Below are 25693 nucleotides of genomic sequence, written 5' to 3'. Positions count from 1 at the left end.
TCACCTGTGTCACCACGACAGAGGGTGAATTGTTAGGGCAGGTGTCGTGGCCACAGGGAGGAAGAGAGATAGATACAGAGAGAGACATGGAGAGTGGTACAGCACTCTAACAGGCAATTCAGCCTATCAATTTTTTTTGCTGGATCTGGGGTTTCAAAGATTCAATCAAATTGAGGTGTTAAAAGTGATGAAAGATTGACTGTACCAGTAAGGAGAAATTGATTTGGCTGATGGGAGTGAGAGGGACAGAGTTAATGCTTCAGGTTGATTGTTAAGTATTTAATATTTCTGTAATATTTGAGTAATATTGTAATTATAATGTTTGAGTAAGCATTCTGTATCTGTTTAAATAATTTATTCTGGGTTATATGTAAAAATACATGAATTGCTATAACATCATGCTTACATTCTTCACTTAAAGTACAAATGAAGTTAGACGCATATTTCCTGGCTCCCTTGTTTTCCTTTCAATTAGTTTTTATGTTTTGGATCTACAAAACATAACACTGATGACCTTTCATCATAACTGGAAGTTGTTCAGGGAGAGCAGACAAGCTCAGTAGTTTCTGTTGTTTTATATTGCCCTTAGGGCTTGCTCACAGTTTCATCTCTTTTATTGTGTAGGTCAACCTGTTTGTTGATCCTCCTAATCCGGGGCACAGTTTCCAGGGAGAAACCATGAATCGGGCTTCAAAGGTCATGACATTTGCCATCTCACATCCACAGAAAGCCAAATTGGGCCCCTCTCTGGACTCCAACGCTCAAACGGGTAAGAACATCACATTTTGTTCTTCTGTCACAGGATATTCTGAAACTTCAAACTTGGAGGGAAATGGAGAAGATTGCTTTCAACTTCCTGTGCAGTGATGGCCATGTGCAGAGCTTATTTCTGTGTCTTTGATAATTTGTCTGAGCCTCATTTCATAAAATAAAACATAGAACAGTACAACACAGTACAGGTCCTTTGGCCCACGATGTTGTGCCAGCTTTTATAACCCTACTCCGCGATCAGTTTAACTCTTCCCTCTTACACAGCCCCTAACCCTCATTTTGCTTGCAACTATGTGCCTATCTAAGAGTCTTTTAAATGTCCGAAATGTATTTGCCTCTACCACCACCCTAGCAAGGCGTTTCACACACTCACCATTCTCTGTGTAAAATAACTACCACGATAATTACTCCAATACGTTCCTCCAATCACCGTAAAACTATGCCCCCTCATATAAGGTCAAATGACATAGGACCACAATTAGGCCACTTAGGTCTGCTCCACCATTTCATCATGGCTGATCCATTTCCCTCTCAACCCAATTCTCCTCTCTTTCACACCCTGACTAATCAAGAACCTATCAATCTCCACCTTAAATACACCCAATGATCTGGCCTCCATAGCCACCTGGGACAATGAATTCCACAGATTCACAACCTTCTGGCTGAAGAAATTCTTCCTCATCTCTCTTCTAAATGGACATCCCTCTATTATGAAGTTGTGCCTTCTGGTCCTAGACTCCCCACTGTAGGAAACATTCACTCCACATTCACCCTATCTCGACCTTTCAACATTTGATAGGTTTCAATGAGATCACCATCCTCATTCTTCTAAATTCCAGTGAGTACAAGCCCTGTTAGGCCACTGTTCATATGACAACCCTTTCAATCCCAGAATCATTTTCATGACCTCCTTTGAACCACCTCCAATCTCAGCTCATCCTTTATTAGATAAGAAGCCCAGAAAAAGCATTCCACAAGTATGTGAAGAGCAAGAGGATAAGACGTGAGAGAATAGGACCAATCAAGTGTGACAGTGGAAAAGTGTGTATGGAACCGGAGGAGATGGCAGAGGTACTTAATGAATACTTCAGTATTCACTACAGAAAAGGATTGTGGCAGTTGTAGGGATGACTTGCTGTGGACCGAAAAGCTTGAGCATGTAGATATTAAGAAAGAGGATGCGCTGGATCTTTTGGAAAGCAACAAGTTGGATAAGTCACCAGGACTGGACGGGATGTACCCCAGGCTACTGTGGGAGATGAGTGAGGAGATTGCTGAGCCTCTGGCAATGATCTTTACATCATCACTGGGGATGGGAGAGGTTCCAGAGGATTGGAGGGTTGCAGATGTTGTCCTTTATTCCAGGAAATTATAGACCAGTGAGTCTTACTTCAGTGGTTGGAGAAGATCCTGAGAGGAAAGATTTATGAACATTTGGAGAGGCATAATATGATTAGGAATAGTCAGCATGACTTTGTTTAAGGCAGGTCGTGCCTTACGAGCCTGATTGAATTTTTTGAGGATTGTTGAAGGTAGAGTCGTAGATGTAATGTATATGGATTTCAACAAGGCATTTGATAAGGTACCCCATGCAAGGGTTATTGAGAAAGTAAGGAGGCTTTGGATCCAAGGGGACATTGCTTTGTGGATCCAGAACTGACTTGCCCACAGAAGGCAAAGAGTTCAGTTCAGTTTCAGTTTATCGTCATTTTGAAACCACGAATGCAATGCAGTTAAAAAATGAGACAACATTCCTCCAGAATGATATCACAAAAGCACATGACAAAACAGACTACACCAGAAAATGCACATAACGTTTGGTAATCCCCAAATCCAGAGTCCGGAGAGGCTGCTGCATATTAATATCGCGCTACCATCTTAGCGCGTTCCCCAGAAAGGAGCTCCAAAGCCACCAGACAAAACAAGACTACCCAGACACACCAAGTCAGGAGACCAACTCTACCACCCAACAAACCAAAAACTAAAGATACAAGACCTACACTAAACCACATAGTTACATATAATTATAGTTAACATATAGTTACAACAGTGCAGACGATACAATAATTAATTTTTAAAAAAGACCATGGGCACAGTAAAAATAGTCCAAAGATGTTAAAAGACTACAAGTTCGAAAGAAACCACAGTTTCCACAAGTCCTCAGGGTCCCGATAGACTCGTCATCCCACGCAGGCGGCAGAAGGGAATACCCCCACTATGGACTTCCAAGGTGCCGCCGGACTCAGCCTCACAGACACAGCACACAGTGAAAGCGCCCTGACCGCAGCGGACTCCGAGTCCGTCAAACCTCCGAGCCTCTGACCACCCCCTCCGGCACAGCCTCTCTGAGCACAATCCTCTGCTGAATGCACTGCGACGCCCCCACCAACGGCCACTGGCAACGTGACCCCGAGGACTGGGGGCCTGTTCTTCTCAGCAGAGACCCGGACCTCACAACAGCAGCAGCAATGAATAGGGCCTTCCTGGAGATTTGCAGATGTTCCTCCGTGCTCCCACGTCCGTTTTTCATCAGATTAGGATTGTGCACGGCACCCCGCTTAGCAAATAACAGATATCAACTCCGGAGAGGCCGCCGCAAGCTGGGTTGCGCCGCCATCTTGCTTCAAAGCTGAGTGGTTGTAGCCGGGTCATATTCTGCATGGAGGCCGGTGACCAGTGGTGTACCTCAGGAATCGGTTCTCGGACCTCTGCTCTTTGTGATTTTTACAAATGACCTGGTTGAGGAAGTGGAGGGATGGGGGTTAGTAAATTTGCTGATGACACAAAGGTTGGGGGTGCTGTGGATAGTGTGGAGGGCTGTCAGAGGTTACAACGGGACATTGATAGGATGCAAGACTGGGTTGAGAAGTGGCAGATGAAATTCAACCCAGACAAGTATGAGGTGGTTCATTTTGGTAGGTCAAATATGATGACAGAATATAGCATAAATAGCAAACACTCTTGGCAGTGTGGAGGATCAGAGGGATCTTGGGGTCTGAGTACATAGGACACTCAAAGCTGCTATGCAGGTTAACTCTGTGGTTAAGAAGTCATTGGCCTTCATCAATCGTGGGATTGAGTTTAAGAGACAAGAGGTAACGTTGCAGTTATATAGGACCTTGGTCAGACCCCACTTGGAGTACTGTGCTCAATTCTGGTCACCTCACTATAGGATGGACATGGAAACCATAGCTAGGGCACAGAGGAGATTTACAAGGATATTACCTGGATTGGAGAGCATGCCTTATGAGAATAGGTTGAGAGAACTCACCCTTTTCTCCTTGGAGTGACAGTGGATGAGAGGTGACCTGATAGAAGTGTACAAGATAATGTAACCATATAACCATATAACAATTACAGCACAGAAACAGGCCATCTCGGCCCTTCTAGTCCATGCCGAACGCTTACTCTAACCTAGTCCCACTGACCCGCACTCAGCCCATAACCCTCCATTCCTTTCCTGTCCATATACCTATCCAATTTTGCTTTAAATGACAATACCGAACCTGCCTCTACCACTTCTACTGGAAGCTCATTCCACACAGCTACCACTCTCTGAGTAAAGAAGTTCCCCCTCATGTTACCCTTAAACTTTTGCCCCCTAAGTCTCAACTCATGTCCTCTTGTTTGAATCTCCCCTACTCTAATCTCCCTACTCTAATATGATCAATGCCCTCTCTAATGACAGCCATTGATTGTATGGATAGTCAGAGGCTTTTTCCCAGGGTTGAAATGGCTAGCATGAGAGGGCGTAGTTTTAAGGTGCTTGGAAGTAGGTACAGAGGAGATGTCAGGGCTAAGTGTTTTACACAGAGAGTGGTGAGTGTGTGGAATGGGCTGTCAGTGGCAGCAGTGGAGGCGGAAACGATAAGGTCTTTTAAGAGACTCCTGGATGGATACATGGAGCTTGGAAAAATAGAGGGCTATGGGTAAGCCTAGGTAGTTCTAAGGTAAGGACATTTTCAGCACAGCTTTGTGGGCTGAAAGGCTTGCATTGTGCTGTAGGTTTACTATGTTTCTAAAGCTGCTCACAATACTCTGTGCAGTCTGAAAGTCTCAACATTACATCCTTATTTTTAAATTCTAGTGTAACCCAGGTTAATTAAACCCAAAAGATGTAATGTTAGAAAGCTCCACCTGTGGAGGAATAAAGACGAGGATTACCAAATTTTTATATTAAAAAAAGAGAACTTGGGAAAATAAAGCTATGCGAGAACAAGGCATGGCTGACGCAAACACAGGAAAGTGAGGGAAATGCAGTAAACTATTATAAACTAAAGATATAAACCATTAAAAATAGAATTAGTAGTGAGTATCTCTACCCTACTTACTTGAAAACCTCAGGGTGAAACTCCTGGAGGAGAGACAATAGCAATAAAAGATCTATTGAAGTTACAGCTGTAACGAGACAATATCGGCAGAGGCGAGTGTCCAAGATCTCTACTGTGTAACTGGGAATTAGTTCTGTTAGATCACACCAAGGGATTTGGTCAGGTTTTTTGTACAAGTTTGTGAATGGACTTTCCGTAGATGATCAACTATTTCATCCAACATATCAAGAAACAAGATGGCAAGCTACCCAAGATCAAAGAACCAGTGCAGGAACAAAATGTTTAGTGACATAGGGGATTTAATACGGTTGGATGTACAGGTTTATTTTCATTCAAAGGACCTAAATTTGATTTTCTGCAAGAATTGATTATTTTTGCAAAGTCTTTGATAAGTTACTGAACAAGTTTTACTTTGTTTAAGAGTTGTGATGTTGGAGAATTGTTGTGAAAGGAGTTAAACTGTATATGTATAATATTTGAATTTGAATTTATAAGCATACTGACTAGAACTGAAGATGAAGTTAACCATAATACTCAAGAATAGGAATTCAATAGTTTTCTAATTAACTAGGGATAAATAAAAGGAAAGGTTAGTCTGTAAACCTTTAAGTAGGGAATAACACTAGATCTAATTAGTGAGGAAATTGGCGAAATAAAGTTATTCTAATGAATTTCACTCATTCTAACTAAACAAGAATTTGGCTTTTGTTTGATATCTGGGATTTGGAACCTAAACAGAATGTTAGAGTTTTGAATTATTCCTACTCATGAAAATATTTTGTATATATTGCTATTTTTTATAAACAAATTTCTGGAAGTGTGTGTGTCCTATTCACTGCCTCCTTTCAATACCTCGAGCCTCTGATGGCCTACTAGCACTTAGTGTAGTACTATATAATTTGATTTTCTGATAATGAGTGTGGCAACCATTCACACGAGTTAAGACCAGCACCACACACTAGTGGTGTTACACTAGTCCTCTCAAAATAAATGCTAACATTGCATTTGCCTTCCACACCACTAACTCAATCTTGCATGATGATTCCCAAGTCCCTTTGCGCATCAGATTTTTGAATTTCCTCCCAACTTAGGAAATGTTCTTGGCTTTTATTCTTTCTACCTAAATGCAATGACCATACACTTCGCAGCACTCTATTCCATCTGCCACTTCTTTGCCTATCTCCTAATCTGTGTAAGCCCTTCTGCAGCCTCCCAGATTCCTCAACACTACCTGCCCCTCCACCTATCTAAGACCATAAGACATAAGCAAAGAATTAGGCCATTTGGCCAATCAAGCCTGCTCCACCATTCAATCATGACTGATCCTTCTCCCCATAACCTTTGATGTCATGTCCAATCTAGAACCTTTCAAGCTCTGCCTTAAATACACCCAACAATTTGACCTCCTCAGCTGCCTGTGGTAACAAATTCCACAAATTCACCACCCTCTGGCTGAAGAAATTTCTGAATTACTCCCGGAAACTCCAGTCATTGCTGCTCTGCCATCATCTCTGCTCATGTTCCCTTCCAATCAGCTTTGGCCAACTCCTTTCTCATGCCTCTGTAATTCCCTTTACTCCACTTAATACTGATACATTTGACTTTAGCTTCTCCCTCTTAAATTGCAGGGTGAATTCTACCATATTATGATCACTGCTTCCTTAGGGTTCCTTTACCTTAAGCTCCCTAATCAAATCCAGTTCATTATACAACACCCAGTTCAGAATAGCCTTTCCCCTAGTGGGCTCAACCACTAGGTGCTCTCAAACTCCATCTTGTAAGCATTCTACAAATTCTCTCTCTTGGGAATCAGCACCAACTTGATTTCCCCAATCTACCTGCGTATTGAAATTCCCCATGATTTGTAACACTGTCCTTTTGGCATGCATCTTCCATCTCCTGTTGTAATTTGTATCCCACATCCTGGCTACTGTCATGAGACCTGTTTACAACTCCAATCAGGGTCTTTTTAACCTTGCAGTGTCTTAACTCTACCCACAAGGATTCTACATCTTCTGATCCTATGTCACCTCTGTTTAAGAATTTGATTTCATTTTTTACCAATAGAGCCACCCAACCCCCCTCTGTTTACCTACTTATATAAGCAATTTCTGCCCTGGGAAAAGGTTGCTGACTGTCCACACGATGAGCAGCAGTATGATTGTAACAAGCAAACAGACCTAATGGTCCTGGGATGGGACTTTCACAACAAACCTCCTGGCTCTGGGCTGTGACAGTCACACCAAATCTATTGGTCCTGGGCTGGGATAGTCACTGCAAATCTGCTGGCTCTGGGCTAGGGCTACCTTAACAAAGCTGGAGCAATCACATCAAATCTGCTGGTCCTGTTGGGGCAGTTAAACCAAACTTGCTGGCTCTGGCCTGGGGCATTGACACTGAACCTGCTGGCTTTGGTCTGGGGCACTGACACTGAACCTGCTGGCTTTGGTCTGGGGTATTGACACTGAACCTGCTGACTTTGGTCTGGGGTATTGACACCGAACCTGCTGACTTTGGTCTGGGGTATTGACACCGAACCTGCTGGCTTTGGTCTGGGGTATTGACACCGAACCTGCTGGCTTTGGCCTGGGGTATTGACACTGAACCTGCTGACTTTGGTCTGGGGTATTGACACCGAACCTGCTGGCTTTGGTCTGGGGTATTGACACCGAACCTGCTGGCTTTGGTCTGGGGTATTGACACCGAACCTGCTAGCTCTGGCCTGGGGTATTGACACCGAACCTGCTGGCTTTGGTCTGGGGTATTGACACCGAACCTGCTGGCTCTGGCCTGGGGTATTGACACCGAACCTGCTGGCTTTGGTCTGGGGTATTGACACCGAACCTGCTGACTTTGGTCTGGGGCATTGACACTGAACCTGCTAGCTCTGGCCTGGGGTATTGACACTGAACCTGTTGGCTCTGGCCTGGGGTATTGACACCGAACCTGCTGACTTTGGTCTGGGGCATTGACACTGAACCTGCTGACTTTGGTCTGGGGTATTGACACCGAACCTGCTAGCTCTGGCCTGGGGTATTGACACTGAACCTGCTGGCTTTGGTCTGGGGTATTGACACCGAACCTGCTGGCTTTGGTCTGGGGTATTGACACTGAACCTGCTGGCTCTGGCCTGGGGTATTGACACCGAACCTGCTGACTTTGGTCTGGGGCATTGACACTGAACCTGCTGACTTTGGTCTGGGGTATTGACACCGAACCTGCTAGCTCTGGCCTGGGGTATTGACACCGAACCTGCTGGCTTTGGTCTGGGGTATTGACACTGAACCTGCTGACTTTGGTCTGGGGTATTGACACTGAACCTGCTGACTTTGGTCTGGGGTATTGACACCGAACCTGCTGACTTTGGTCTGGGGTATTGACACCGAACCTGCTAGCTCTGGCCTGGGGTATTGACACTGAACCTGCTGGCTTTGGTCTGGGGTATTGACACTGAACCTGCTGACTTTGGTCTGGGGTATTGACACCGAACCTGCTGACTTTGGTCTGGGGTATTGACACCGAACCTGCTAGCTCTGGCCTGGGGTATTGACACTGAACCTGCTGGCTTTGGTCTGGGGTATTGACACTGAACCTGCTGACTTTGGTCTGGGGCATTGACACTGAACCTGCTGGCTCTGGCCTGGGGCATTGACACCGAACCTGTTGGCTCTGGCCTGGGGTATTGACACCGAACCTGCTGGCTTTGGTCTGGGGTATTGACACTGAACCTGCTGGCTTTGGTCTGGGGCATTGACACCGAACCTGTTGGCTCTGGGCTTGGGCTATCCGATCAGTAGTAGGTACCAGAGTGCTGCTGAATTAACCTTGTCTGAATTCCCTCTGCCAGAATGTCAGGACATGCGGGAGTTGCCAGGAACATTGGGTGGGACCTGGATCTCCAGCCAGAATGACCCAACAATGGAGCCAACAGCAGGCAACTGTCTGACTTTGACCCTTGCCCAGCAGATTGAGGTTCTGCAGGAACAGGTGAGACCTGCTGAATGATGCTAGTGATTAGGTCCCCACAGCACTCTGTTGTGTTTTGATGACACTTGTACAAGTTTTAATGAGCTATAATCTTTGAACCTATATTGCAACACATTCACTGGGTTAATGGGTTCACCCTTTAAACCGAATAACTAGGGAAAAGTCTTGTTTCCCTTGGCTAACAAGTAACTCCGTGTCTCTCTGAGCCCATTGTGTGCACTTTTCACATATTTGCACTCATTCCATGGGAGGAATCTTTCATACCTAAGGCTACGTTGTTTGGTAGCCTTAGTTTGTCTAAAGGGTAATAGCTGAAAGAGAACTAGATTACTCTTAAAATAATAAAAGCCTTTAAGCACTTGATGAAAATACCACAGAGCCTCCTAATTAATCAGGTACATTTTGTATGTAAACATTCCACGTACCTTGCATTCCTAGTGCATGAAGATAGCTCTCCATTAGTCAGGGTTGAATTTGGAGTTTGTGTCCTTCCTGCCTATATGATATACAAGCCAGGACAGTACGATATGGAAAGCAGGCCTTTGCCTATGAAGCAGGTTCCCCTTCTCCATACAGTTGATTAATCCAAGGGAATGACAGAAACCGACACCAGCGGCGTCACTGGAGTTGCAGTCAGTGTTGGGCTGCCTTAGGGACTCCAGCTCTGGATTTTTCCTGGCACTTCTCTGTCAAAGCCTTCTCTCTGAGTGGGTACAGCCACAAGGCAGCTGAGATTTGAGATCAGAGTTTTCCTTCTCCTAGATGAGCTGTCAACCATGGCTGACAAGCCCCATATCTGCCTGTGTATTAGTTACAAAATTAGACATTTTATAGGCAAGTCAAAGGAGGAAGAGAGATTGCCATAGTCTTGGAGACGGAGAGGGTTTCTGGAAGAGGCTATTACTGGTGGACCCTCAGAACACAGAGTTTCAGCAGTTTTAACCCCTGTTATTGTGAGGGGCTTATACAAGAGGCTGGATGTACACACTCCAAGAATGGAGCACAGACATTTCTGAGAAACACAGCCCAGTAAAGATTGACCATAGTGCATTATCTCCGCAGTTTCCTTACTTAATAGAATAAAAGTTAGGAGTGGATTGCAGTATCGCAATAGAACTTTGACCAGTGACCAGTGAGCAGTTGGGATTGATTAGGAAGGGCAAATTAAAGGAAGGCAGGGGCAAGTGCAGCAGATGTTGTCTGAGTAGATGTAGCCAGAGTGGTGATCTTAAGGCTTTAGCTCTTCGAGGCTTTAGCTTCACTCAGAGAAAGCAAAGGAAAGGAAAGCTCATTTTTTTCCTTCTCTTCTTTATGTCTGCTCAGTTAAGACAATAGGAATGGCAGGCAGGATAGTGATGCAGGAAGGCAGGGAGACCTCCAGTGTTCCTCACGACTACAACTGCAAAAAGTCCATCCACTTGCAGCTTCCAACAAATCATGTTTAGTTGGATCTGGAACTGGATGAACTCCAGATGATTTGGGAGGCTGAAGCGGTGAGAGATTGGACATGAAGAGAGGTAGTTACATCCAAAGTGCAGGACACAGGAAACTGGGTGACAGTCAGGAAGGGGAAAGGGGTTAAGGAGCCAGTGCAGAGCACCTCTGTGGCCTTCCTCCTCAACACCAGGTATATCACTTCAGATACTGTCCGGGGGGGATAACGTAACAGAGGAAAGTCACAGTGGTCAGTTCTCTGGCACTAAGTATGCCTCTATAACTCAGAAGGGATTGGGAGGTGGGGAGAAGAGACATGCTGTGGTAATAGAGGACTCATTAGTTAGGAGACCTGACAAGAGGTTCTGTAGGTGAGAACAAGATCCCTGGATGGTATGTTACCTCCCGGGTGCCAGGGTCATGGATATTTCAGATCAAATCCTCAGTATTCTTAAGTGGGAGGGTGAACAGTCCATGACATGGGTAGGTTGAGTGATGAGGTTCAGGAAGTTAGGTGCTAAGTTAAAGGACAGGACCTCCAGTGATGTGAACTCAGGATTGCTACCTGTGCCATGTGCTAGTGAGGCTACAACTAGGAAGATCATACAGTTTAAGGAGTTGGTGTAGGAGGGAAGGCATCAGATTTTTGCATCATTGGCTCTCTTCCAGGGAATGTGGGACCTGTACAGAAAGGATGATTTGCACTTGAACTGGAGGAGGACTAATATCCGAGTGGGAAGGTTTGTTAGTGCAGCATGGTGGAGTTTAAACTAGAGTTGCAGGGGGATAGAACCAGAGTGCCAGAACAGTCAGTGGAGAGGTTGTAGAGGCAGATGTTGGTAAGACTGCAGACAAAGTTAGAAATCAAAAGGTTGAGCATGGTTCAACAACATTGAAAAGGGTGAATACAGGACTGAAGGTGTTCTATCTGAATGCATGCAGTATACAGAATTTGCCAGATGAACTTGCAGCTCACTTGCAGTTAGGCAGGTATGATGTTTTAGGCATCATTGAACCATGGCTGAAAGATTAGAGCTGGGAGTTTAGTGTTCAAGGATACACATTGTATTAAAAGGACAGGCAGGAAGGCAGAGGGGATGGTGTTGCTCTTGGTAAAAAATGAAATCAAATCATCTGAAAGAGGTGACGTAGGATGGAAGGTGTTGAATCATTGTGGATAGAGCTAACGAATTACAAGGGTAAAAAGACACTGATGGGAGTTATTCACAGACTCCCAAACAGTAGAAAGGATGTGGTCTACGAATTACAACAGGAGATAGAAAGCACATGCCAAAAGGACAATGTTATAATAGTCATGGGGGAGTTCAATATGCAGGTAGATTGAGAAATTCAGGTTGATGCCAGATACCAAGAGGGGGAGTTTCTAGAGTTCCTGTGAGAAGTCTTTTTAGAGCAGCTCATGTTGAGCCCACTGGAGGAAAGGCTATTCTGGATTGGGTGTGGTGTAATGAACTGAATTTTATTAGGGAGCTTAAGGTAAAGGAACCCTTAGGAGTAAAGTGATCATAATATGATCTAATTCACTCTGAAATCTGAGAAGGAGAAGCTGAAGTCAGGTGTATCAGTGTTACAGTGGAGTAAAGGAATTTACAGAGGCATGAGAGAGGAGTCGGCCAGAATTGATTGGGAAAGAATACTAGCAGGGATGACAACACAGCAGCAATGGCTGGAATTACTGGAAGCAACTCAGAAGGCAAAGGATATATACATCCCAAAGAGGAAGAAGTATTCTAAAGGAAAGATGACACAACCGTGGCTAACAGGGAATGTAAAAACCAACAAAAGAGCCAAAGAGTGGGCATACAATGGAGCAAAAATTAGTGGGATGTTAGAGATCGGGAAGCTTTTAAAAACCAACAGAAGGGAACTGAAAAAGTCATTAAGAAGGTAAAGATGGAATACGAAAGTAAGCTGGCCAATACTATTGCAGAGGATACCAAGAGTTTCTTCAGGTACATATAGTGTAAAAGAGAGGTGAGAGTGGATATCAGACTGCTGGAAAATGATGCTGGAGAGGTAATAATGGGGGAAAAATGGTGGATGGACTGAATAAGTATCTTGTGTCAGTCTTCACTGTGGAAGGCACTAGCAGTATGGTGGAAGTTCCAGGTGCAGGGATCATGAAGTGTGTGAAGTTACCATAACGAGAGAGAAGGTCCTTGAGAAACTGAAAGGTCTGAAGGTAGATAAGTCACCTGGACCAGAGGGTGTACAGCCCAGAGTTCTGAAAGAGGTGGCTGAAGAGATAGATTGAGAAGATGTTGGAATAGATTATAAAGGATGAGGTCTTAGGGTACTTGGAGGCACATGATAAAATAGGCTGTTGTCAGCATGGATTTCTCAAGGGAGAATCTTGCCTGACAAATCTGTTGGAATTCGTTGAAGAAATAACAAGCAGGTTAGGCAAAGGAGAATTGGTTGATGTTGCGTGCTTGGATTTTCAGAAGGCCTTTAAGGTTGCTTAACAAGCTACGAGCCCGTGGTATTAGAAGAAAGATTCCAGCATGGATAAAGCAGTGGCTGATTGGCAGGAGGCTGAGTGGGAATGAAGGGAGCCTTTTTGGGCTGGTTGCCAGGGACTAGTGGTGTTCCACAGTGGTGTGTGTTGAGACCCATTCTTCTTACATTATATTTTAATGATTTGGATGATGGAATTGATTGCCTTGTTGCAAATTTTGCAGATGATATGAAGATAGTTGGAGGGACAGGTAGTTTTGATGAAGTAGAGAAACTACAGAATGACTTAGATTAGGAGAATGGTCAAAGACATGGTAGACAGAATACAGAGTTGGGAAGTGTATGGTCATATACTTTGGTAGATGAAATGAAAGGGTCAAGTATTTTCTAATTGGAGAAATAATTCAAAAATTTGAGTTGCAAAGGGGTTTGGGAGTACTTGTGCAGGATTCCCTAAAGGTTAATTTGTAGGTTGATCTGTGGTGAGGAAGGCAAATGCAATGTTGGCATTCATTTCAAGAGGACTTGAATATAAAAGCAAGGATGTAATGTTGAGACTTTATAAAGCAGTGGTGAGGCCTCACTTGGAGTATTGTGAGCAGGTTTGTCACCTTAACTTAGAAAAGATGTGCTGAAACTGGAGAGTGTTCAAAGGAGGTTCATGAAAAAGATTCCAGGATTGAATGGTTTGTCATATGAAAGGTGTTTGATGTTTCTCGGCCTTTATTCACTGGAATTTAGAAGAATGAAGGGTGAGCTCATTGAAACCTATCAAATCATGAAAGGCCATGATAGAGTGGATGTGGAGAGGATGTTTCCTATGGTGGGAGAGTCAAAGACCAGAGGACACAGCCTCAGTATAGAATGGAGATGAGGAGGAATTTCCCTTGCCAGAGAGTGGTGAAGCTGTGGAATTCTTTGCCATAGGCCACTGTGGAGGCCAAGTCTTTCTGTATATTTAAGGCAGAGGTTGATAGATTCTTGACTGGTCAGGGCATGAAGGGATATGGGGAGAAGGCAGCAAATTTGGGCTGAGAGGAAAATTGGATCGGCATGATGAAATGGTGGAGTAGGTGCGATGGCCATATGGTTTAATTCTGCTCTTGTATCTTAGAATCTTGTATACAGTTTTTGAACCATACTCAGCAACTATTTTGGCTTTGACTATTTTAGTTTATTTTATTCCACTGACGTGTATTTGTCCGTCTTTTCTCTCTGACAGATTGGTACATTTGAAACATTCCTTAAAGCTAGAAAGCTGTCATCAGGGGCTCAGCTAAAGGTAATGTATCCAGTTGGTAAGATGGACACAGATTTGTGAGGCAATAGGATGTGGAGAGGAATGGACAATGTTTGCTCAGTTGAAAGGGTAGGGATTGCTTTCTTGAAGTGGATTGATTATTGTAGATTGAAGGGGGTGCAGACAGTACCTGCAGAAAAAGGACATTAACTTCCGTTATCATGGAGACTGGGCAGGGAAGTTGGGTGAGGAAATAATGGGTCTGGAAGGATGAAGACCATCGCGTTTGCACAAGATGTTGGTGATGCCACTCATCACTGAGTTATGGAGAGAGATGATCAGCTTGGAGCTTTTTTCATTGGAGTATCAGAGAATGAGGGGAGATATAATAGAGGTGTATAAAACAATGAGGGTGAATGCAATCTTTGCCCCATGGTTGGGAATCAAGAACTAGTGGACACAGGTTTAAGGTGAGAAGGGAATGATTTAATAGGAACCTGAGAGGCAATGTTTTTCACCGAGATGGTGATCAGTGTATGGAATGAGTTGCCAGAGAGAGTGGTTGAGGCAGGTAAGTTAACATTTAAAAGACACTTGCACAAGTACATAAATTGGAAAGGTATAAAGGGATATGGGGGACTAGCTTGGTGGGCATGGATGAGATGGGATGAAGAGTCTGTACAGCTCTATGACTCTGCCGGTGACTGTGTATGGTGAGCATAGACATGATGGGTTCAAGGGCCCATTTCTGTGTGGATCAACTCAAAGACACCTGGATCTTCTATTGTGATCACTGGTTCCCCTGCAGACTGTAGGATGGATGTTCCTGATTACAGAGAATTTCTGAATCTAAAGACACAGGTAAGGCTTCTTAGGACTGGAGTGGGGGGATTGGGGAGGAGGAGGAGGATGTTTCTACCCAAAGAGTATGGAATTCTCTATCACAGAATGTGGCTGAGACAGAATCCTTAAGTATATTCACAAAGGAGTTAAAATTGTATAATAGGTAAAGAGATCAAGGAGTATGGATAAAACAAGAGGGATAGATTTGGGCTATCAGCTGCAGTGAAGGGCTAAATGGCCTGCTACTGCTTCTAACTTCTGAATATCATTATTAACAAGTGCTGTCAGGATTTGGCACATCTGCCCTACAGCCATGGACTAACCTCAAGAGTCCTCTTGGTTCCTCTCGTCTTAACAGGCATTTCAGAAATTGAGAGAGGGTCAAGATGCCCTAGAGCGAGGGTATCTCCAGGCCCGGGAGAAATACCGTGGCCTCCAGCAGCAGAGCACCAGTGCCAATAGTTACACCATTGGCAATTTTGACCCCAACAGGTAAGAGGTGCATTCCAGTTTTTTTTTGATCATTCAGTATTGCTAGAAAGTTATATCAACACCTGCACACGTCAATTCCTTATGTAAGATGCTGGGTGTATTTAAGGCAGAGATTGATAGGTTCTTGATTGGAAATGGCATCAAAGATTACAGAGAGAAGGCCGGGAACTGGGGTTGAGGAGGAGATTAAAAAAAGGATCAGCCATGATTGAATGGCAGAACAGACTCAATGGGCCGGATGGCCCAATTCTGCTCCTCAGTCTTATGGTCTAAGATCAGCTTGTCCACATTGCAAAGATTGCACTATTCTTGCTCTAGTTCAGAAAAGAACTGGAATGTTGTCTGGTTTAAGGCCCCCATGCTCTCGTTCAGATCGGGCAGGGGAAGTGCTGATTCTGCACTGTGGCACTGGGTTTGAGGGCAGGGTGTAATTGATGCATGATTGTTCCTTGTCTAGATGGGTCCTAGTCTACGTTCTGTTCTATGTGGGTGTTGATCTGCTCCTAATTTAGATGGGTGCTGGTCTAAGTCTGGATTTGTCCTTGCATTGGTGGGTCCCGGTCTGGTCCTGGTCTAGGTAGCTGCTGCTCGCAGAGGGTCCTGGTCCAGGTGGGTCCTGGTCTAGTCCTGGTCTAGGTAGCTGCTGCTCGCAGAGGGTCCTGGTCTTGTTGGGCCCTGTCCGGTCTATGTAATTCTGATCTAGCTGGCCCCTGGTCTAGGTGACTTGTGGTTTAGGTGAATCCTGATCTTGGTGGGTCCTGGTCTATGTGGATTCTGATCTGGTCCTGGTCTACATTGATCATGGTCTAGTCCTGGTGTAGATGGGTCCTAGTCCGGACCTGATCTAAGTGGTACTGCTCTAATCCTGGTCTAGAAGGGCTCTGGTCAAGGTGGATCCTGGTTTAGTTGGGTCTCAGTCTAGATTGATACCGGTGGGACCTGGTCTAGGTGGGTCCTGGTATAGTCTTGGTCTAGGTGAGTTTTGGTCTACTTCTGGTTGAGGTGTGTCCTGGTCTAGTCCTGGTCTAGATGTGTCCAGTTCTCAGTGGGTCCTGGTCTAATCCTTGATTTGGTGGATTCTGATCGAGGTGGGTTCTGGACTTGTTCTGCCTAGATTGATCATGTTCTAGTCCTGGTCCTGGTCTCTGTGGGTCCCACCCTAGGTAGGTCTGGTCCAGTCCTGCTCTAGTTCTTATCTATTTGGGTCCTGGTCTAGGAAGGTACTGATTCATGTGGGTCCTAGTTCAGGTGGTGTTGGTCTAGGAGGGTACCGGATTTGTGGTTCCTGGTCTCGTTGGGTCCTGGTCTGGTACTGGTCTAGCTGGGCCATGGTTGTGATCTCAGGATTGCTACCCATGCCATGTGCAAGTGAGGCCAGGACAAGGAAGATTATACAATTTAATAAATAGCTAAAGGGTTGGTGTAGAAGGGAAGCATAAGATTTTTGGACCATTGGGCTCTCTTCCAGGGAAGGTGGGACCTGTACAGAAGGGACAGTTTTCACCTGAACTGGAGGGGGACTAATATCCTCATGGGAAGCTTTGTTAACACTGCACGTTGGAGTTTAGACCAGAGTTGCGGGGGGATAGGGACCAGAGTTGCGGGGGGATAGGAACCAGAGTGCTGGAATAGTAAGTGGAGAGGTTGTGGAGGAAGATGTTGGTAAGACCTCAGCCAAAGTCAGGAATCAAAAGGTTGACTGTGATGCAACTGGTATCCTGAGCTGTGTACATCTCAATGCTAGAGATATTGTAGGAAAGGCGGAAGATAGTGATAGTGTTGAAGATGAGGTAGCTGCTTTACAACAATGTGTAGTGAGGAGAGGCTGTTGATTGGGCAAAATTGCATCAACAGGGTGAGTTGCAATGTAGAAGGCAGACAAAATCAGGAATACAGAACTGAACGTGCTGTATTTGAATGCGCACAGTATTCGGAATAAGAAAGGTGAACTTTTAGCACAGTTGCAGATAGGCATGTGTGATGTTGTAGGCACAACTGAATCATGGCTGAATGAAGATTATAGCTGGAAGCTTAATAGAACCAGAGAAAATTACAGCACAGAAACAGGCCTTTCGGCCCTTCTTGGCTGTGACGAACCATTTTTCTGCCTAGTCCCACTGACCTGCACCTGGACCATATCCCTCCATACCCCTCTCATCCATGTACCTGTCCAAGTTATAGGAAACATCTTTTCCACATGCACTCTATCAAGGCCTTTCACCATTTGATAGGTGTCAATTAGGTCACCCCTCGTTTCTTCTGAATTTCAGTGAGTACAGACCCAGAGCCATCAAACACTTCATATGACAAGTCATTCAATCCTAGAATCATTTTCATGAACCTCCTTTGAACCCTCTCCAGTTCTAGCACATCCTTTCTAAGATAGAAGCCCAAGCCTAATTATAGAACTCCAAGTGAGGCTTCACCAGTACTTAATAAAGTTTCAACATTACATCCTTGCTTTTATATTTGAGTACTCTTAAAATGAATACTAACATTGCATTTGCCTTCCTCACCACAGGCTCAACCTGCAAATTAACCTTTAGGGAATCATACACAAGGGAATCCAAAGTCCTTTTGCACCTCCATTTTTTGTATTTTCTCTCCATTTAGAAAATAGTCAACCCTTTCATTTATTCTACCAAAGTGCATAACCATACACTTTCCAACAGTGTATTCTATCTGCTACTTTGTTGCCCATGCTCCTAATCTATCTAAACCCTCCTGTAGCCTCTCTACTTCTTCAAAACAATCTGCCCATCCACCTATCTTCACATCATAGAACATAGAAATCTACAGCACAAACAGGCCCTTCGGCCCACAATGTTGTGCCGACCATGTAACCTACTCAAGAAACTGCCTGGAATTTCCCTACCACATAGCCCTCTGTTTTTCTAAGCTCCACGTGCCTATCTAAGAGTCTCTTAAAAGACCCCATTGTATCTGCCTCTATCACCATTGCTGGCAGTGCATTCCACGCACCCATCACTCTCTGTGTGAAAAACTTACCTCTGACATCCCCCCGTACCTACCTCCAAGCACCTTAAAACTATGTCCACTCGTGTTAGCCATTTCAGCCCTGGGAAAAAGCCTCTGGCTATCCACATGATCAATGCCTCTCATCATCTCATACACCTCTATCAGGTGATCTCTCAACCTCAGTCACTCCAAGGAGAAAAGGCCAAGTTCACTCAACCTATTCTCATAAGGTACGCCCTCCAATTCAGGCAACATCCTTGTAAATCTCCTCTGCACTCTCTCTATACTATCCACATCCTTCCTGTAGTGAGGTGACCAGAACTGAACACAGTACTCAAAGTGGGGTCTAACCAAAGTCTTATATAGCTATAACATTACCTCATGGCTCTTGAACTCAATCCCACAGTTGATGAAGGTCACATACCATTCGCCTTCTTAACAACATTGTCAACCTGCGCAGCAGCTTTGTGTGTCCTATGGACAAGGACCCCAAGATCTCTCTGATCCTCCACACTGCTATGAGTCTTATTAATGTTATATTCTGTCTTCGAATTTAATCACCCCATACTTATCTGGGTTGGGCTCCATCTGTCACTTCTCAGCCCCAGTTCTGCATCCTATCGATGTCGTGCTGTAACCTCTGACAACCCCCCATACCATCCCCAACACCCTCAACATTTGTATCATCAGCAAATTTACTAACCCACCCTTCTACTTCTTCATCCAGGTCATTTATAAAAATCACAAAGAGGAGTCGTCCCCAAACAGATCCCTGCAGCACACCACTAGTCACCGACCTCTATGCAGAACACGAACCATATACAGCCACCCTTTGCCTTCGGTGGGCTAGCCAATTCTGGATCCACAAAGCAAGGTCATCTTGGATCCCATGCCTCTTGACTTTCTGAATGAGCCTCACATGGGAACCATATCAAATGCCTTACTGAAATCCATATACACTATACACCCACTGCTCTACCTTCATCAATGTGTTTTGGTACATCCTCAAAGAATTTAATCAGGCTCAAAAGGCACCACCTGCCCTTGACAAAGCCACGCTGATTATCCCTAATTAGATTATGTCTCTCCAAATACTCATAAATCTTGCCTCACTGTAAGACTCACTGGTCTGTAATTTCCTGGGTTATCTCTACTCCTTTTCGTGAACAAGGGAACAACACTTGCAACCCTCCAATCCTCTGGTACTTCTTCCAACCTTTATTGACGACGCAAAGATCATCACCAGAGGCTCAGCAATCTCCTTCCTCGATTCCCAGCTGGTATATTTCAGCCGGACCCAGCGACTTGTCTAATTTAATGCTTTTCAAAAGCTCCAGCACATCCTCTTTCTTGGTGTCTATATGCTCAAGCGTTTCAGTCCACTGTAAGTCATCCCCACAATGGCCAAGGTCCTTTCCCCTGGTGAATCATGAGGCAAAGTATTCATTAAGTACCTCCGCTACCTCCTCCAATTCCATGCACACATTTCCACTATCACTCCTGATTGGTCCTATTCTCACACGGCTCATCCTCTTGCTTTTCACATACTTGTAGAATGCCTTGAGGTTTTCCTTAATCCTGTTCGCCAAGCCCTCTCATGGCCCCTTCTGGCTCTCCTAATTTTATTCTTACGCTCCATCCTGGCACCCTTGTAATTTTCCAGAGCTCTAACAATACCTAGTTTCTTGAATTTTTCGTAAGCTTTTCTTTTTTTCTTAACTAGATTTTCTACATCCTTTGTACACCATGGATCTTTTACCCTACCATTCTTTCCCTGCCTCAACGGAACATACCTATGCAGAACACTATGCATATCTTCCCTGAACATTTGCCACACTTCTGCCTTGGATTTCCCTGAGAACATCTGCTCCCAATTTATGTTCCCAAGTTTCTGCCTAATAGCATCATATTTCCACTTACCCCAATTAAATGTTTTCCCAAATTGTCTGCTCCAATCCCCCTCCAGCTCTATGGTGATGGAGATAGAGTTGTGATCACTACCTCCAAAATGCTCTCCCACCAATTGATCTGACACCTGACCAGGTTTATTTCCCAGTACCAGATCAAGTACAGCCTCTCATCTAGCGTGCAAACGTTGCAACAAATCTATCAGTACCATCATCCCACGGACCCAGCACAGACCCCTGTGGAACACCACTAGTTACTGGCAGCCAACCAGAAAAGGCACTCTTTATTCCCACTCTTTCCCTCCTGCCAATCAGCTACTGCTTTATCCATGCTAGGATATTTCTTGTAATACAATGGACAAGTAGCTTGCTAAACAGCCTCATGTGAGGCATCTTGTCAAAGGCCTTCTGAAAATCCAAGTACACAACATCAGCTGATTCTCCATTGTCTATCCCGCTTGTTACTTTTTCAAAGAATTCCAACAGATTTGAAGAAATCAAGCTCACTACAGCCTATTTTATCATGTGCCTCCAAGTACTCCAAAAGCACATCCTTAACAATCAACTCCAACATCTTCCCAACCACTGAGGTCAGACTAACTGGCCTATAGTTTCCTTTCTTCTGCCTCTTTCCCTTCTTGAAGAATGAGTGATATTGCAGTTTTCCACAACCATTCCAGAATCTTGTGATTCTTGATTGATCAATACTAATACATCCACAATCTCTTCAGCCACCTCTTTCAGGACGCTGGGGTGTCCACCATCTGATCCAGGTGACTTATCTACCTTCAGCCTTTTCAGTTTCCCAAGAACCTTCTCTCTAGTAATGCCAATTTCACACATTTCATGACCCCTGACAGCTGGAACTTCCACCATCTTACTAGTGCCTTCCAAAGTGAAAAATTATGCAAAATACTTACTCAGTTTATCTGACATTTCCTTGTCCCCAATTACTACCTCTTCAGCATAATTTTCCAGCAGTCCAATACAGTATCCACTTCTGCCTCTCTTTTACAGCTTATGTATCTGAAGAAACTTTTGCTATCTTCCTTAGTCTTACTGGCTAGCTTACTTTTGTATTCCATCTTTACCTTCTTAATAACTTTCCGGTTGCCTTCTGCTGGCTTTTAAAAGCTTCCCGATCCTCTAACTTCACTAATTTTTGCTCTATTATACACCCTTCCTTTGGCTTTTATGTTGGCTTTGACTTCTCTTGTTAACCACAGCTGCGTCTTCTTGCCCTTAGAACACTTCTTGCTCTTTGGGATGAGTATATCCCATGCCTTCTGAATTGCTTCCAGATATTCCAGCCATTGCAGCTCTGCCATCATCCCTGCTACTTTTATTTTCCAATTAATTCCTGACAAGAATATCAGGAATATAGAGTGGGAATAAAGGGAGCCTTTTCTGGTCAGCTGCCAGTAACTAGTGGTGTTCCTCAGGAGTCTGTGGTCAGAGCTTCAAGGGATATGGGGAGAAGTCAGGAGACTGAGGCCAAGAGGAAAGTTATGTTGAGTTATGATGAAATGGCAGAGCAGACTCAATGGGCCAAATGGCCTAATTCTGCTCCTTCAGCCTTAATCTAGTCCTGCCAAAGGGTTTTGGCCTGAAACGTCAACTGTTATCTTTTCCTAGATGTTGCCTGGCCTGCTGAATCCCTCCAACATTTTGTGTGTGTTGCTCAGATTTCCAGCATCTGCAGATTTTCTCTTGTCTGCTCCTATATCTTATGTTCTTATGTCCAGTCCTGGTCTAGGTGGGTCCTTGTCTAATCCTGGTCTAGGTGCATCCTTTTCTAGGTTGGTTCCGGTCTATGTGGGTCCTGATCTAGTCTTGTCTAGTAGCATACTGGTCACGGTTAGTCCCGGTCTAGTCCTGGAGTAGGTGGATCCTGATTTAGGTGGGTACTGGTCTAGGTTGATCATGGTCGAGGCGGATCCTGGTCTTGGCGGTCCTTTGCTGACCCAACATTTGGAACTCAGTGCTTCATCAGATGCGCGAGGAAAACAGAGTTGCAGGAAACCCTTATGATCTCAGTGGGAGTGTGTAAACTCTACAAGACAGTGCCCAAGGTCAGGATTAAACTTGAGTTCCTGGGGCTGAGAGACAATCTCAGCCTGATGGGAACATGCTACATACACTTTTGATGGCATCTATATATAGACTGCAGCTGCTGTAAATGGATAACTTATTATTATGTAGATTATAGCTATGTGTTCTTTTGATCTCTGTGGGTATTGAAGTAAACACGGGGAGGGTAATAACACATACTATTGTGAGTTGTTGATTCTAGGTTAGGATCCTGCAGGCATTTTCTCTTCTTTTTAAAGGTGGTGCATTAGAAATCATTTCCAACCCACACTCTCATCCAACACTAGCAGTTAATGCTGGATATCACTGATATCCCCTTATTCCACATCCCAACTCCCCATGTGCCCCTGCCGCTTTGACCACCAACTCAGGAAAGGCCTTTGGGATTTTTGTGTGATTGATGCTGGGGTCTCAGAGAAAGTAGCACAAAGGCTGCATGGTGCTGCTTTAGCTCAGCATACAGTGGGCAGGCTTTAACCGAGCAGACAGAGGACAGGGTGGAGAATGGATGTGGGGAGGATGTTTCCTATAGTGGGATAGTCTAGGACCTGATGGCACAGAGTCAGCAGACTGGGATGTTCATTCAGAACAGAGTTCAGGCTGAATTTCTTTAGCTAAGAGTGGTGAATCTGAAGACCATAAGACAAAAGAACAGAATCAGGTCATTCAGCCCATCAACTCTGCTCTGCCATTCCATCATGGCATATAAAGAAGCAGTCACTATACTGACCCTAAGGAACACCACTAGTCACTGGCAGCCAACCAGAAAAAGCCCTTCTATTCCCACTTGCTGCCTCCTGCCTGTCGCAAAGTGAAGACAGGTGCAAACTACCCATTAAGTTCATCTGTCATTTCTTTGTCCCCCATTACATGAGGCTATCAGGCAGGAAATTGGAGGCTTAAATTGGAAACAGATGTTCTCAGGGAAAAGTACAGAAGAAATGTGGCAAATATTCAGCGGATATTTGTGTAGAGTTCTGTATAGGTATGTTCCAATGAGACAGGGAAGTTATGGTAGGGTACAGGAACTGTGATGTACAAAGGCTGTAATAAATCTAGTCAAGAAGAAAAGAAAAGCTTACAAAAGGTTCAGAGAGCTAGATAATGTTAGAGATCTAGAAGCTTATAAGGCTACTAGGAAGGAGCTTAAGAAAGAAATTAGGGGAGCCAGAAGGGGCCATGAGAAGGCCTTGGCAGGCAAAATTAAGGAAAACCCTAAGGTATTCTACAAGTATGTGAAGAGCAAGAGGATAAGATGTGAAAGAATAGGACCTATCAAGTGTGACAGTGGGAAAGTGTGTATGGAACCAGAGGAAATAGCAGAGGTACTTAATGAGCACTTTACCTCAGTATTCACTATGGAAAAGGATTTTAGTGATTGTAGGGATGACTTGCAGCAGACTGAAAAGCTTGAGCATGTAGATATTAAGAAAAAGGATGTGCTGGAGTTTTTGGATAGCATCGTTGGGTAAGTCGCCGGGACTGGATGAGATGTACCTCAGGCTACTGTGGGAGGCGAGGGAGGAGATTGCTGAGCCTCTGGCAATGATCTTTGCATCATCAATGGGGACAGGAGAGATAGCCATCCCATCCCGCCACTTCCTCATCCAGGTCATTTATAAAAATCACGAAGAGTAAGGGTCCCAGAACAGATCTCTGAGGCACACCACTGGTGACCGACCTCCATGCAGAATATGACCTGTTTACAACAACTCTTTGCCTTCTGTGGGAAGCCAGTTCTGGATCCACAAAGCAATGACCCCTTGGATCCTATGTCTCCTTCCTTTCTCAATAAGCCTTGCATGGGATACCTTATCTAATGCCTTCTTCTGTGGGACTTACCTATTCCCAGAAACTTCAGCCATCTCTGTTCTGCTGTCATGGAACCATAGAACATTACAGCACAGAAACAGGCCTTTTGGCCCTTCTTGGCTGTGCCTAACCATTTTTCTGCCTAGTCCCACTGACCTGCACCTGGACCATATCCCTCCATACACCTCTCATCCATGTACCTGTCCAAGTTTTTCTTAAATGTTAAAAGTGAGCCCGCATTTACCACTTCATCTGGCAGCTCATTCCACACTCCCACCATTCTCTGTGTGAAGAAGCCCCCCCTAACGTTCCCTTTAAACTTTTCCCCCTTCACCCTCAACTCATGTCCTCTGTTTCTTTTTCCTCCCCTAACCTCAGTGGAAAAAGCTTGCTTGCATTCACTCTGTCTATACCCATCATAATTTTATATACCTCTATCAAGTCTCCCCTCATTCTTCTACACTCCAGGGAATAAAGTCCTAACCTATTCAACCTTTCTTTGTAACTCAGTTTCTCAAGTCCCAGCAACATCCTTGTAAACCTTCTCTGCGCTCTTTCAACCTTATTAATATCCTTTCTGTAATTCGGTGACCAAAACTGCACACAATACTCCAAATTCGGCCTCACCATAACATTCCAACTCAATGTATTCATACTCAATACTTTGATTTATAAAGGCCAATGTGTCAAAAGATCTCTTTACGACCCTATCTACCTATGACGCCACTTTTAGGGAATTATGTATCTGTATTCCCAAATCCCTCTGTTCTACTGCACTTCTCAATGTCCTACCATTTACCTTGTATGTTCTACCTTGGTTTGTCCTTCCAAAGTGCAATACCTCACACTTGTCTGCATTAAACTCCATCTGCCATTTTTCAGCCCATTTTTCCAGCTGGTCCAAATCCCTCTGCAAGCTTTGAAAACCTTCCTCACTGTCCACTACACCAATTTTTGTATCATCAGCAAATTTGCTGATCCAATTTACCACATTATCATCCAGTATCCAGTCATCCCTGCCGGTATCCTCCTCCAATCCACCTCGGCAAGCTCCTCTCTCATTTCCATAGGTGGCTGTGAAGGCCAGGTGATTGGGTGTATTTAAGGCAGAGTTGATAGGTTCTTGATTAGTCAGGGCATGAGAGATTACAGAGAGAAGGTGAGATAATTGGTTTGAAAGGGAACATGGATGAGCCAATGAAATGGCAGAGCAGATTCAATAGGCTGGGTGGCCTAATTCTGCTCCTATCTCTTATGGTCTTAGGGAAATCTTGATTAAAGCCAGGACAGCAACTTTAGTCCTAATGCAGGGTCTTGACCCAAAACAA

General features: G+C 44.4%; 1 protein-coding gene across 2 annotated transcripts in view; it reads left to right on the top strand.

The window, feature by feature from the left end:
- Positions 1 to 25693, top strand: part of akna (AT-hook transcription factor) — a 122057-nt gene that overhangs the window by 32031 nt on the left and 64333 nt on the right. For both annotated transcript variants that reach the window (XM_073052444.1, XM_073052445.1), the window contains 4 exons: positions 625 to 769; positions 8950 to 9089; positions 14224 to 14283; positions 15443 to 15576. In XM_073052444.1, coding sequence (XP_072908545.1) covers positions 625 to 769; positions 8950 to 9089; positions 14224 to 14283; positions 15443 to 15576 — 479 coding nt within the window. The remainder of the gene's footprint in view (positions 1 to 624; positions 770 to 8949; positions 9090 to 14223; positions 14284 to 15442; positions 15577 to 25693) is intronic.

This window comes from Hemitrygon akajei, chromosome 7 (assembly GCF_048418815.1).
Source record: "Hemitrygon akajei chromosome 7, sHemAka1.3, whole genome shotgun sequence".
In the NCBI taxonomy this organism is placed as follows: domain Eukaryota; kingdom Metazoa; phylum Chordata; class Chondrichthyes; order Myliobatiformes; family Dasyatidae; genus Hemitrygon; species Hemitrygon akajei.
Note: the sequence above shows the minus strand (reverse complement) of the source record. Positions and strands in the feature narration are given on the sequence as shown.